The following is a 12,588-nucleotide window of genomic DNA, read 5'->3' on the forward strand; positions in this document are numbered from 1 at the left end:
AGCAGTTTATAATTATTACTTAACCCTAATTTGTCAAAAGAAATGATTTCATGTATGGTTTTTACGAAAAACAACGAAAAAGGGTTAAACCTATACATTTATGCCTTGTTTTGCTGAAAATTTTAAGTTCTTTCAACGTATGTTTAGGATGAACGACTGATCTACCCACCCTACCCTAATTAGATACAAAAATGTTCCACCCTCTCGAACGGCGACGGCGATCGCGGGCCCAGACGAGACTCGTTCATTTGATCGATTCTCGTATATAATGCCGATGGCTAGCAGATAGATTCTCAGAATTCGTTCATTATTTGGAGGTAAAAGACCTAGGAGTCGAGGCCTTCCTCCAGAATGGGTTGCACTCTAAGTGCAGAAGATAGGGCAGCCCTTGCACGGAGCAAAGCCATCGACAAAAACTTAAAAGCGGACAGCGTCCGTGCGGAAAGAGAAGTCAAGTTGTTGCTGCTAGGTAGGGTTGAACTTAGCTCAGTATTCGTACGTCTATTTGTGTTTTTATTGGGACTGTTTTGTTTTTGCAAGGACGGATTTTTATTTCTTCGTGCTATGACTTTGACTGGTAGTTTCGATATTATTTATTCTCACTTGAGCATGAAATTTATGTCGAACATTGAGCGTACGGACTGAGCAATTTGTGCAAGTAAGCTGACTCTACGAACTCTGGAGGCGTGGACCTTACAGGCCGATTTTGCCGGCATCGATGACTTTGCAGATATTTGTGAATAATTATTTTCTCTCCGAGAATCAACCTGATCGTTGTCGTATTTGTCACAGGGGCAGGAGAATCTGGGAAAAGCACCATAGTAAAGCAAATGAGGTGGGTACAAATTGGGCGACTCTTTATAGGCTTGTTTACAACTTGGTTACCCGCTCTGTTTACAAGGCAAAAGCTAATGTGTTCATGGTATGTTTGGTCTTTGCTTTTCCTGTTTCAGAATCATTCATGACCGTGGTTTCACTGCAGAGGATTACAATCAATATAAGCCCCTTGTTTTTAGCAATGCGATCTACTCTCTTCTAAAAATCATTCGAGCCATGGACAAGCTACGAATAGACTTCGAAACAGACGAAAGACTGGTATGATCATTGTAATTTTGCCTCGACTTTTCTTTGTTTATCAGTTATCTTATTTCATATATTCGACTGGGACGATAGTCGAAGGATTAGTGAACCGTGCAATTGTTGTGAATATTGGTTTTATAATTTTAGACGGATGCGAAGATGGTTTTCGATGTGGTAGCCAGGGCGGATGACCAAGAGCCGTTCACGCCCGAGTTAACAGGAGCCATGAAGCGGTTGTGGCAAGACGGAGGTATTATTCAGTGTTTCAGGAGAGCCAGAGAATATCAACTCAACGATTCAGCGAAATAGTAAGTTTTTGATTTAGCATCACAACTATTTTGCTGTCACTGTCTTCCGTGAAGGACCAACACAGACGGCAGTCACAATCGGGTCAATTTGAAGTTGTTGTTTTGATCCGTCTGGGAGTCTCTTCTGGGCATGCCCCGAAATTGAAACAGTTTCCTGTGGTTTAAAAATGCTGCGTGATAACTTTAACCCAAACAGGCCAACGTAGCAACGCGTTTATGGTGGAAATTGGCGAGTATTTCTGAAATTAGAAAAGGGATTTGAAATAATATAATGTTTTGTTTTGAACCACGGCCTGGAGAGTGAAAGTTTCTAGGAAGACCACGTCTCCTTTGGTGATTTGCTCCCCCTTTCACATAAAGTTATCCGAAAGAGTTACCCTTATAACATGATCTACGACCGTTGTGTTTGCTCTATTGCTATGAGTGTATAGCAAAACGTGTTCATCTGATATTTTTTACGTTGTTTTAACACGTGCCACCGTAAAATAGGTGGAGGCATATGTGGCTGCACTTCCTGTTTTCAAGAATGACTCGGATGTTGTTTGTTCGAATTTGCCAAGTTTGCAGATTCCAATTTGTAAACATTCGGGGCTCATTGCTTTTTGAAGCGTGGTGTTTATCGAGGTCGTTCATTAGCCCATTGGACACTGTGGTGTTGACTGGCTGAGTTTTCAAACTCGAGTGACAACTTGTTGTTTTGTTTGAATTACCCCAGACCTTTGATTTGTGTTTGTGGGAAACATTTTGTGACGTATTTTGTTATTGTAATCGCATGAATAATTGAGTCTTTAAGAGGTGATTTATTTGGCATTTCCTAATGATACATAATATTATTTCCAAACAAAAAAACTAACTTCTTGATATTGTGATTAGTATTCTCGTCCCTTCATGTTGGAAACCAATGTCCCAATGTCATAACAATTTTATTTTTTATTTATTCCCAAATTCTTCAATAATATTTCAAAATTTGAGATCTCTTAATAGAACTTAAATTTTCTTATGGAATTAACAACCTAAACAACAGGCTTGTTGAGTATCATTTGGTGCAAATGTCCTCCTCTTCTTGAAAATGATTTATTTTGTAAATTTTTGGATGGCAAACAATATTAGGTTCACGAAAACTGATTTATAATCCTCACTACTTTAGTTCTAATTACTTGTAGCTGAGTATGCAAGAGCTGTACATGTATGTTTATTGTTTTTGATAACTGAACTTAAGGGTTGTACTGATTGTTATCTATCCCATATATATGTACCATACAGCCATCTTTATACTTGTATCATGATATGGCGGGCTCTCTGAAGGACAGTCATAATTTGTCCTGGACTGTCTCGGTGAAATAACATGAGTGCTTGGACAGGAGATTTGATTGCTGGCTCTCCTGTCAAAGCCAACCTTGTTCAATAACTTGTTGTTTATGGTTGGCCATTCGTTTCAAAATTACGACAGAGTATGCGCGGGTTTTTCTGCTGCGTATACTTGTTTACATACATTACGTATGGGCGTTAAGCTCATATATACGACCATTTAGATCACGTATATACGCATTTTTAAAGGGCCACATATTTGCGTAAATTCAAGCGCGGAGATCTGCGAAATAAATGCCCAAATATACGCATCCTATAAGGACCCATATATATGCGTGCTAAAATGCATGTATATGCGAGTCTCATAAATTACGTTTTATATGCCAGCACGAAATGTGCCTTTATAGAGAATGGCTGTTCCTGTATGATAGCAATGAAAATTACTTTAACTAGGAATCATCAATATGGCGGCAGTGGTAAAATGCCTTGTCTTACTCTATCTGCTATTTAATGTTTGTTACTGCAGCTCTCCAGTGAATGAACTTCTAGAAACAGTTATGCGTGTTTTGAATGACTGTTCAAGATTTTTTCCTAACGCCAATCGTCGTGAAGTTGCTGTGGATTACCCTGTCCATTGTTCAGTGGCCTGCGTAGCTTGGCGGTTTTTAGGCAATTTGAAGGTGCTAAGAAAGTGGCGAAGCCGTGATAACGAGCGTCAAATGCGGCGTAGCCACTAGGGGCCTGGGGAGGTTCCTACTTGTTTTCGCGGCTTTGTCGCTTTGTGCGCTCGCGCTCAAATTGCTTAAAAAATAGCAGTCAAGCTACGCAGGCTAATCCTTGAGTTGACTCATTGGACAGAGGTACCAAGGCGAATGCTGAGAGGATACGGCCGCTAGAATCGCTGGTGAGACAAATACTATATTTACTACTTACATGGGAAATGTTTGCCTTAAGAACAGTTTAATGCACCTCAGTGTACTCCCATTAGGGCTTTGCCAACCATATCAGCTTCTAATGGAAGAGTGGGTCGTTCAGCCTATGATATATCAATACCTCAAGGGGAGTTTTAGGAGACAGAATGTGATTTTAGTGTAAGTCCCATTGGGTCTTCACCAGATTATTCATCTGCTTGGGTGTTATCATCAAATGTGTCCCTGACAGCTAGTATTTCCAGTATTACATATATCAAGTGTAAAATCACTGCGTTCACCCATATTAATTGTGCGTACAGCATGGTTATTCCATGCCTCAACTAGGAGATTTAACTGCTTGTTAATTCTGGAAAGAAATATGTAATACAAATAGAACAGATTGATTATGCTGGTTGATTCCAGGATGCCATTTTCTTCCATCTGGTAGAACAGAGTGTAGTAGAACTGACCGACTTGAATAAAGACTTCTCTCCAGAGACGCTCAATTCACTGGTTGTGTACAGACAACTCGGCAATTTTGTTTCGCCTATTAAATCCCCTGTGCCATAGCATAGCTCTTCCTACCTCTAAATTTTCATCCCCTTCGTCTGAACACACTCTAGAGGGCAACCCATAACTTTTCACCGCAGCTAAGAACAGAGCGAGCCCAGTCGCAGCAGAATTGTTTGTTGCACAACTTAAAGTCTAAAGCCCTGTCAAAACCACCTTGTATTACAAACCTCCAACTGATAAGGTGGTGTAGTCAACAGTGTGCCAGAGAGAATTAGGTCCCCTGATGCTGTCAACACGCCTTGTGATGGTATTGAACCACCTCAAATCAGACCCTGCTGGGTCAGTTCGAAAAAAAACTTTCCCTTACACACTGATGCTGAACATTGATATTTCTACTTCACAAATGACCCAGCATGATACTGATACTAGAATTGGAAAACCCATGTCAGTCTTATTTCTCGAATCATCAGGGCCAGGTTGTTCGGAAGCCGGTTAACGCTAACCCAGGATTAAAAGTTAACCCAAATATAAAAAAAAGCTTAAGCTTTGTATAGTTTGAGATTACTCAAGTTCAAAACTGAACTGCAAACATTTCCCATCTATGTAGTAAGTATTGAATTTGTCTCACCAGCAATTCGAGAGGCAGAATTCTCTCAGCATTCGCTTGGGCACCTCTGTCCTAAACGGTGAACAGAATCCACAGCAACTTCACGATGAACGATCAAGTTCTCTGCCATGTTACAATTAGCGTGGGGATAAAATCTTGAACAGTCATTCAAAACACGCATAACTGTTTCTAGAAGTTCATTCACTGGAGAGCTGCAGTAACAAACATTAAATAGCAGATAGAGCAAGACAAGGCATTTTACCACTGCCGCCATATTGACAATTCCTAGTTAAAGTAATTTTCATTGCTATCATACATGAACAGCCATTCTCTTAAAAGGCACATTTCGTGCTAGCATATAAAATGTAATTTACGAGACTCGCATATACGCGCATTTTAGCATGCGTATATATGTGTCCTTGTAGGACACATATATTTGGGTATTTATTTCGCATATCCTTGCACTTGAATTTACGCAAATGTGTGGCCCTTTAAAAATGCGTATATACGTGATCTAAATGGTCGTATACATGAGCTTAAAGCTTAAACTAGTATATGCGGCAGAAAAACCCGCGTATACCCTGTTGTAATTTTGAAATGAATGGCCAACCATAGTTGGTCCAGGAAATATCCATGCCACCTCATGGAAGGTTTTTTTTGTTTATTCTCTCTTCCTTCCTGAAATTCCTGTTTTATGCGATACTTTCCTTTGAAACATTTGAGACCCCCCACCCCCAGGGAATTTACAATAACCTTCCATGGGTTGTGTATGGCGGCAATGTTCTTGGACAAGTCAATTACATGTATGCCAACCTTGACCTTTTTTACATATCCTGTTGTGGGAGGTTGTTTTCCCTAACTGGACCTTTCAGTGGGTGTCCTCATTCTGCTTATGAGTTCATACTGTAAATGCAGTGTTTTAGGGAGGAAGTCAGTAGGTCTATAGTTTGGTGTTATTCACAGGATGTAATGGATTTTTACAGGATTACCTTATTTTATAGATCGTTTTCACTGTCACGCAACGAAAAAATAAATCAAAAACTATTCCTTGGATAAAGTCAAGAAATTGTAATGTTATAGTAGATAGGTAAAGAAGACACTTCTTCAAGTTTTAGGTCTCTGTGTTTTCCCTAACTTCAGATATTCATTGAAATGTTTTGTGCAAATTTACAGAGCCCAGTATGGAGCTGCCATGTTGGTGGAGCTCTTCTTTGCTCCACCAACATGGCGGTCGGAAAATAGTGTAAACATCTGGAACTTACTTTGGCTATCTAGGTGACTGATTATCTGAACTGAACCAGCAAACATTTGCACCAGCACTTTTCCTAACAGTTTGACTCCTAAAAAGGCTAAAAATCACTAGATAAGTGTATATTTTTTCAGAAACTTGATCAGAGCAGCATGTCACGCACTGCCTTAACTCTGAACTTCATGCTGCACTGGTTTCCAAACCAAGCATACTATTGAGCTGAAAATTTTTAAACAGATTCAAATTTAGATTCTCTCATGCCTGATAAGGACAAAAACATTCATGGCTTCTTAGTTTTGGATTTTGGAATTTGATGACATCACGTGAAAACAATCCATTTATTTTTTTTTAAGTTGAGCATTATTAACATGAGTCTGCTATGAGATCGTGCAAACACTTCCCATGGTTTTTGACTTCAAATAAGGTTACTGTTGAGTATCTGTGTGTCCTTGTATGTGAGATGTCTGGGTTAACTGTATTTTTGTTGTAAGGTGTCTCAAAAGATGTTGCACTGAACTTGCTTAGTATACAAACTACAGTAAGGTGCCATCTAAATTTCCCGTTTCTTGTTTTTTTATTAGCTATTTAGATGCACTTGACAGAATTGGAGCCCCTGGTTATGAACCAACAGAACAGGATCTCTTACGAACAAGAGTAAAAACAACAGGCATTGTTGAGGTGCAATTCGATTTCAAGAGACTTCATTTCAAGTAAGTGGCCTAAATAGTACTTATTGCTATTTCAAGAACTGTTCAGTTTAATAGTTTTGATTGACAATCAATTTCTCAAGGTGGTTTGTTATATTGCATTGTGTACCTTTAAAGAAAATGGTAACTTTTTCTTTAAAGCTTAGGAAGTTAGGGGATCATTGTTTTCTTTTAACATTTCATGGAGACCAGCTATGGAGTCTAGCAATCACCATCGTTCTATAGTTGAAATGAAAATAGAAAACATTTCGGTTGAAGAAGGATTATCATTATAAAAAATTACTGGAGATGTAAACTTGACCAGTTCTTGTGAAATAATTGTTGCCTCCAGAATACTGCATGTTTTGAAAAAGATATTGTAAGGAATTTTGGGGTCTATACAAAGACTGGTACCCTCTTTTTAAATAAACAAATAATGGGGAGAGTTTGAGTGATAGTCTATAGACCTTTCCCGCATTCCACTTCAGTGTGTACAAACAATAGCACCAGAGCGAGGTTGGGGTGGACATTTCCATCTATTTGCTGTATTTTTGTCCACCCTGACCTCGACTCGGTGCTATTGTTTGTTGGAATGTGGGAATGGTCTATTGTTAGGTCTATTTGGAAAGAATTATGTTACATTAATGCATTGTCCAGTGGAGAGATGTGATCTCTAATAAAGTATTTACTAGAGAATAAAAATAAAAAGTATCAACTGAAGAATATTACCTTGATGCCAACATCACGTTCTTGTCAGTAAGGAGACTTATGAATGAATAACAGTAACTGTAGGATTATCTAATGTGTCAGCATGATTTCAGGCAGGTATGATGCATGGTTAAGAGTTGTGTGACACTTGCACTGCAAGTGCAAGAACAGTCTTCAGATTTCACACATCGATTCTATACTTTTCCTTACTATGTGTGTTTGTGTTTTGGGCTCTATGTTTGAAACTTAATTTTGAATTTGTGTTCTTGCTTCTTGATTGTAGATTATTTGATGTTGGAGGACAAAGATCGGAGCGTAAAAAGTGGATTCACTGCTTTGAAGACGTCACAGCAATAATATACTGTGTTTCATTAAGTGCATACGACTTGACACTGCAAGAGGATGAAACTACAGTAAGTCATTTGTCAACCAGGGCAAATAAGTAACTTAGATCCAGTTGCTTAGATCCAGTTGCCTCCTTGATATTTCAAGATGACCACCTGTAGTTTAAATATATTCTTTGTAATTCAAAAGAAAAGCACCAGCAAATTTAATATTGGGGGTGACCCTGTGGTGGACCAGCATCCCATCCAGGGGGCAGTAGAAACAGTCCTAGTCACTTCAAGCTATGGAAACTGGAGATACATGTAAGTGCCATCCTGATAGGCCACTTGGCTTGAAAGCAGATGTAATTTTGCTGGTGTTCATTTATGAATGTGGGTGGAGAGAGGCACAGTGAGAGTTACATGTATACTAAGTATTGTACCCAAAAACACAGTGCAGTGGCACTGGCCAGGTCTTGAACCTGGACCACTTGATCCAGGATCAAGTGCACTTACCATTAGGCCATTGTGTCTCCCACACACTGTACAAATCTGTGCAACTGCAGGGCTTCAAATAATGGCCAGTCAACAGACAATGTCCAGTCAAAAATAGCTTTTGTCCGGTCAAATCCTTAGATGGCTGGACAATTTGTCCAGTTGTTTATGCTGCTCAGGAAAAAATCTATAGTGTCAAGTTTTAAATATTTAAAGGTTCAATATTATTGGCGTTTGTGAAAAAGGAGAGAAAAACGGCGGATACTTAGCTACCAGACCAAGAACTTTTAATAAATGATTCGTAATAGTCATAAAAGTTCCAGCTATTGTTGCGAATTTTGGCACAAATGTGATAGTGATTTTGCTGTATCATGCGTTCCACTTTTCCTGCATTGAGATCGATGCTCATGTACAATAAATGCTTTGAAAATTTACTTGTTAACCACACGACCAGGGGCCGAGCGCGGTTCATGTTCTACCCAGGTTTTTTTTTTGTGTTTTTTCATTTTGTCGGTGACCAGACCCAAACTCCCTCTTGGCAAAATTTTGAGTCGCGCAACATGTGATGTTTTTCCACCAGAAGTTGTTAAAACATTAATACGCAGACAATTTTACGGATATTGTTTTCTTTGTTGTGGGTAAAATATTTTTTCTTTTGGTTTTATCAAAGCGTTGGATTCAAAGGAAATAATAAATATGCTAAAAAAGATATTGCGTCAGCCATGGAATGCGTTGATGTTGTAGCTTTCACTTTTGGTACGTGACAAATGAGATTGTGTTCACTTTGCAAGTTTATTTCGCCAGAAGTGACGGTCATTAATTTATTTGCAATTTTGCGAGTATTTCTTGTGGTTTTAGGCAAGTGAAGTAAATTCTTTGGCCGTTTCATTGCAGTGAGTTCATAGATCGGAAGGAAAATTAAATATTTGCAAGCCAAGCAAAGAACGTGTCAGAACATGCAAGGATTATGTCATTGGTAGGGAAATAACCACCGTACTAAAGATAGCCATGGATAACACAATTCTTGAATTATGTGACTCGTGTGACTTCTTTGCTAGCCCTTTACTCAAGGGAAAAAACAATTAAATTTAATCGTGACTTTTAAGAAAGAAAGCTGTTGTTAATAGTGTTCGTATCTTCATGCCCTTACATATCCTGAAGAAAGTTCCAGATTAAGACTATTATGTCATCAGAGATTTCACAATGGCTACGACTGATGGTACAATAATACAGTTTGTGTTGATCAAGTGATGTAGTGTCTACAGTAATCAATGAATCATTAAGGATTGCTTTGGAATGTGCACTATGTTGTAATTGTAGTGCTAAGAAAACAGTTAAATGTTAAGAGTGTGGTTATAAGATCTAACAGATCTTCTTATTTCATATTTAAACATCATGTGAAGGGGGTAGGGGGGCACTTTTATAGTGATAAGACTTAATCAATTTTTGTGCTGCCAAAAATGGGATATGTTGAAGCAAAAATAGTTTTGACCGGATAATTTGACCGGTGCCAGCTGGGAAATTATTTGAAGCCCTGAACTGGTTACTTGCCTTCTAAAAACTACCAATCAAGTAACAATTTTACACAGACCAGACACTATTTAGATCTACTTTGCACTATATCATGACTGTTTTTGAGATCTTTCATTACACTCTATTTCTGGAACTCATTTTGCTCCACTACCATTTTGATTTACTTTGAGAACATTGCCTTAGGTCTTTGTGAGGCAAGGCCGAGGGTGGCAAAGCCTGTACAAGAATGACCAAGGGTAATATTCTCTGTAGATGTCTGAGCCACTAAGAGTTCATGAGAAGTTTTTCACATGGCTCCCATCCACATTTTACTAATTACTCACAGTTTCTGCCATCCAGCTGGGCTGCATTAAGATGGTTTGACATAATGCCTGTGTGTATCAGCTGAAGAAAATGTGGTTCTAACTGCCAATCACAACACCTATATTGGCAAGTCTTAGCCATAAAGTAACAGTTCTTAATTGCTCAAGAAATTGTAGCAAGAGCTGATTATTCTAAATGACTTACTATTTTCCTACAGAATCGGATGGAAGAAAGTTTAAAATTGTTTGAGTCAATAGTCAACAACAGATGGTTTGTTGAAACGTCAGTTATACTCTTCCTCAACAAAAAGGATTTATTTGAAGAAAAAATAACAACTTCACCACTCACAATATGTTTTCCAGATTATTCAGGTAAGTTTTTGATCAACAAGTTTACTAATAAGTGGTTTTCATTTAACATTATCTAAATGTGATTGTAAGTAGCTGAACTTGCACTTACATATTATGAGTTTCCTGAAAAAATTTCCTAATTTGGAGATAAAGCATTTTGGAATAACATGTAGTTATTTCAACAATGTTGTAGTGTTCCCTGTTCTATGTAAAAGAGCACTGTATTGGTGAAACTCAGCCATTTTCTAGGCTTATTATCCCAAAATGAAATTTAACTTTGCACTGTGTTGGTCAAATATGTTTCAAAGAATTCTATTCTGGCCCAAAGTTCTCCAACCTTTCAGCCATAAAATTAACATTATATAACTTTTCCCAGTGCATAAATCGTGGTCCCAGGTGACTTCCGGTTACAGGTAGTTTACTTGGTCCCAGACAAACCAGAATTTGTTTAAATGTTGAGGACACCTCCTGAAAAAGGACACTCAGATCTGCCCCTTCAGTGTCCTTATTAGAGAGGTTCAACAGTAGATTGATTGTTCTGTTCTGATGTTAGTTTTTTTTCTTCATCTTGTATCCTTTTGTTATTTTAATCACCCTAATTGTTCTTTATTAACAGTAGAAGTCATGTTACGTTATGCTGTCATTTAGTGCTGGTGATATCCTACAGGCTCTTAGTGAATTGAATCAACCCTGGACATCACATGTTTTGGCTACCCAAAAGAAAACCCCCTCTGAAAGTATTGATAGGAAAAAACCTGTTAAATCCAAAAGTAACAAAGGTTGTTTGTGGTTACTTTTGGAATTCTGCAGTAGATGTTCATGTATCTCTGTCTACTGTTTGCATACATTTCCCTTTAAGATATAGCTTGCCTATATGATGTAGTTTCCTACCCTCAATTTGCTGGCTTGGCTTCAATTTCTATGCCATCATGCTAGCAGACCTGCTGTCTAGTTATATGGTCAACTGCGCAGAAAGGTTGCTCACTGAATGGGCCTTTATTTACCTGATAAGGTTATCTGCTCACTTGGATGCCAAGCCTAGATGTTCATTTTACTACTAATTTTTTTCCCGTTTTTTTGCAGGTCCAAATACATATGAAGATGGGTGTGCCTACATTAGGAAACAATTTGAGGCAAAAAACTTGAACGATGAAAAAGAGATATATGTTCATCTTACATGTGCAACAGACACTCACAATATCACTTTTGTATTTAATGCTGTTACTGATACAATAATTGCCAATAACCTCAAAGGATGTGGATTATACTAAATCGATTAGCATGAGCCTTCAGCATTATCAAGAAATCCTTCCAAGAAACATTACTGGATGTCTCAAGGAAATGGTAATTGCGTGAAATTCATCAAGCTGGTGTCAACGTCGACATGAAATACAATTCGTATAAAATGGAAAGAGATTCTGGTTATGGAGGAAACCCTTCGTACAGTGACTTCAAGATAATGATGTGGTTCAATGAAGTAGAACAAAAAGACCAAAGCCACTGGCCAACATTAGTTTTGCATGTGGATTTTAAACCTCTCTACAAGTTCATTTGCATAATACTCTCCACCATAATGTACTGTACTTTTGGGAGAATTCAGAATTAATCTTCTTCCAACTGCATCTCAATACACACAATTAAAAGAAAGACCAAAGATATTCATTAATTTTTTTTATTTTTGATTGAAATTTTTATTCATGTCACAATATACCCTGTAAATTTACAGTAATGATAACGTGCAAATGCCATGGTTTTTAAGCTTGTACCCTTTCGATCCTCTTATTTCTAATGCTGGGTCTTGTTGATTGTGTCAAAGTCTCAGATATTAGGATCGAATGAGAAGAGAACACTGTATATGTAGGATTTATAATTATTATTAATATTAACATAGCTCATGAAATTACCTCGCCTACTTAACCAGTAGTTCATTTTAGAACAAAATTTTGGAGCTCTTCTGAGAGTATGATGGACTGAAACGAAATAGAGATCTTCCGTGCATTGTACTTGTCTTTGTGCGTTATTCACCTAAATTATGGAGAAGCAATAACTTGTAATCTGTTTATGGGTTGTTGTTAAATAGTTAACATATGCACCACTGTCTCAGTATACAAACAACAGCACTGAGCATCAATCACTGTTTAAAATTTGCTTCAAATGATACTTTCAAAAGTTGCACCATTTAAAGATGTTTACTTGACAGCTCTTGCCACTTAG

At 37.9% G+C, this 12,588-nt stretch overlaps 1 protein-coding gene across 1 annotated transcript; it reads left to right on the forward strand.

Annotated features, from left to right (window-relative positions):
- The first annotated feature begins 224 nt into the window (after nucleotides 1–224).
- LOC110059692 (guanine nucleotide-binding protein G(o) subunit alpha-like) lies at nucleotides 225–12,377 on the forward strand. The gene is made up of 8 exons (XM_020766417.2): nucleotides 225–469; nucleotides 793–835; nucleotides 954–1,095; nucleotides 1,228–1,388; nucleotides 6,558–6,686; nucleotides 7,654–7,783; nucleotides 10,242–10,395; nucleotides 11,458–12,377. The coding sequence occupies exons 1-8, from the start codon at nucleotides 352–354 to the stop codon at nucleotides 11,643–11,645; spliced, it is 1,065 nt and encodes a 354-aa protein (XP_020622076.1). The 5' UTR covers nucleotides 225–351; the 3' UTR covers nucleotides 11,646–12,377.
- The last annotated feature ends 211 nt before the right edge of the window (nucleotides 12,378–12,588 follow it).

The sequence above is a fragment of the Orbicella faveolata genome, unplaced genomic scaffold (assembly GCF_042242905.1).
Source record: "Orbicella faveolata isolate gen_17 unplaced genomic scaffold, um_ofav_v1 contig_3, whole genome shotgun sequence".
Taxonomy (NCBI): Eukaryota; Metazoa; Cnidaria; class Anthozoa; order Scleractinia; family Merulinidae; genus Orbicella; species Orbicella faveolata.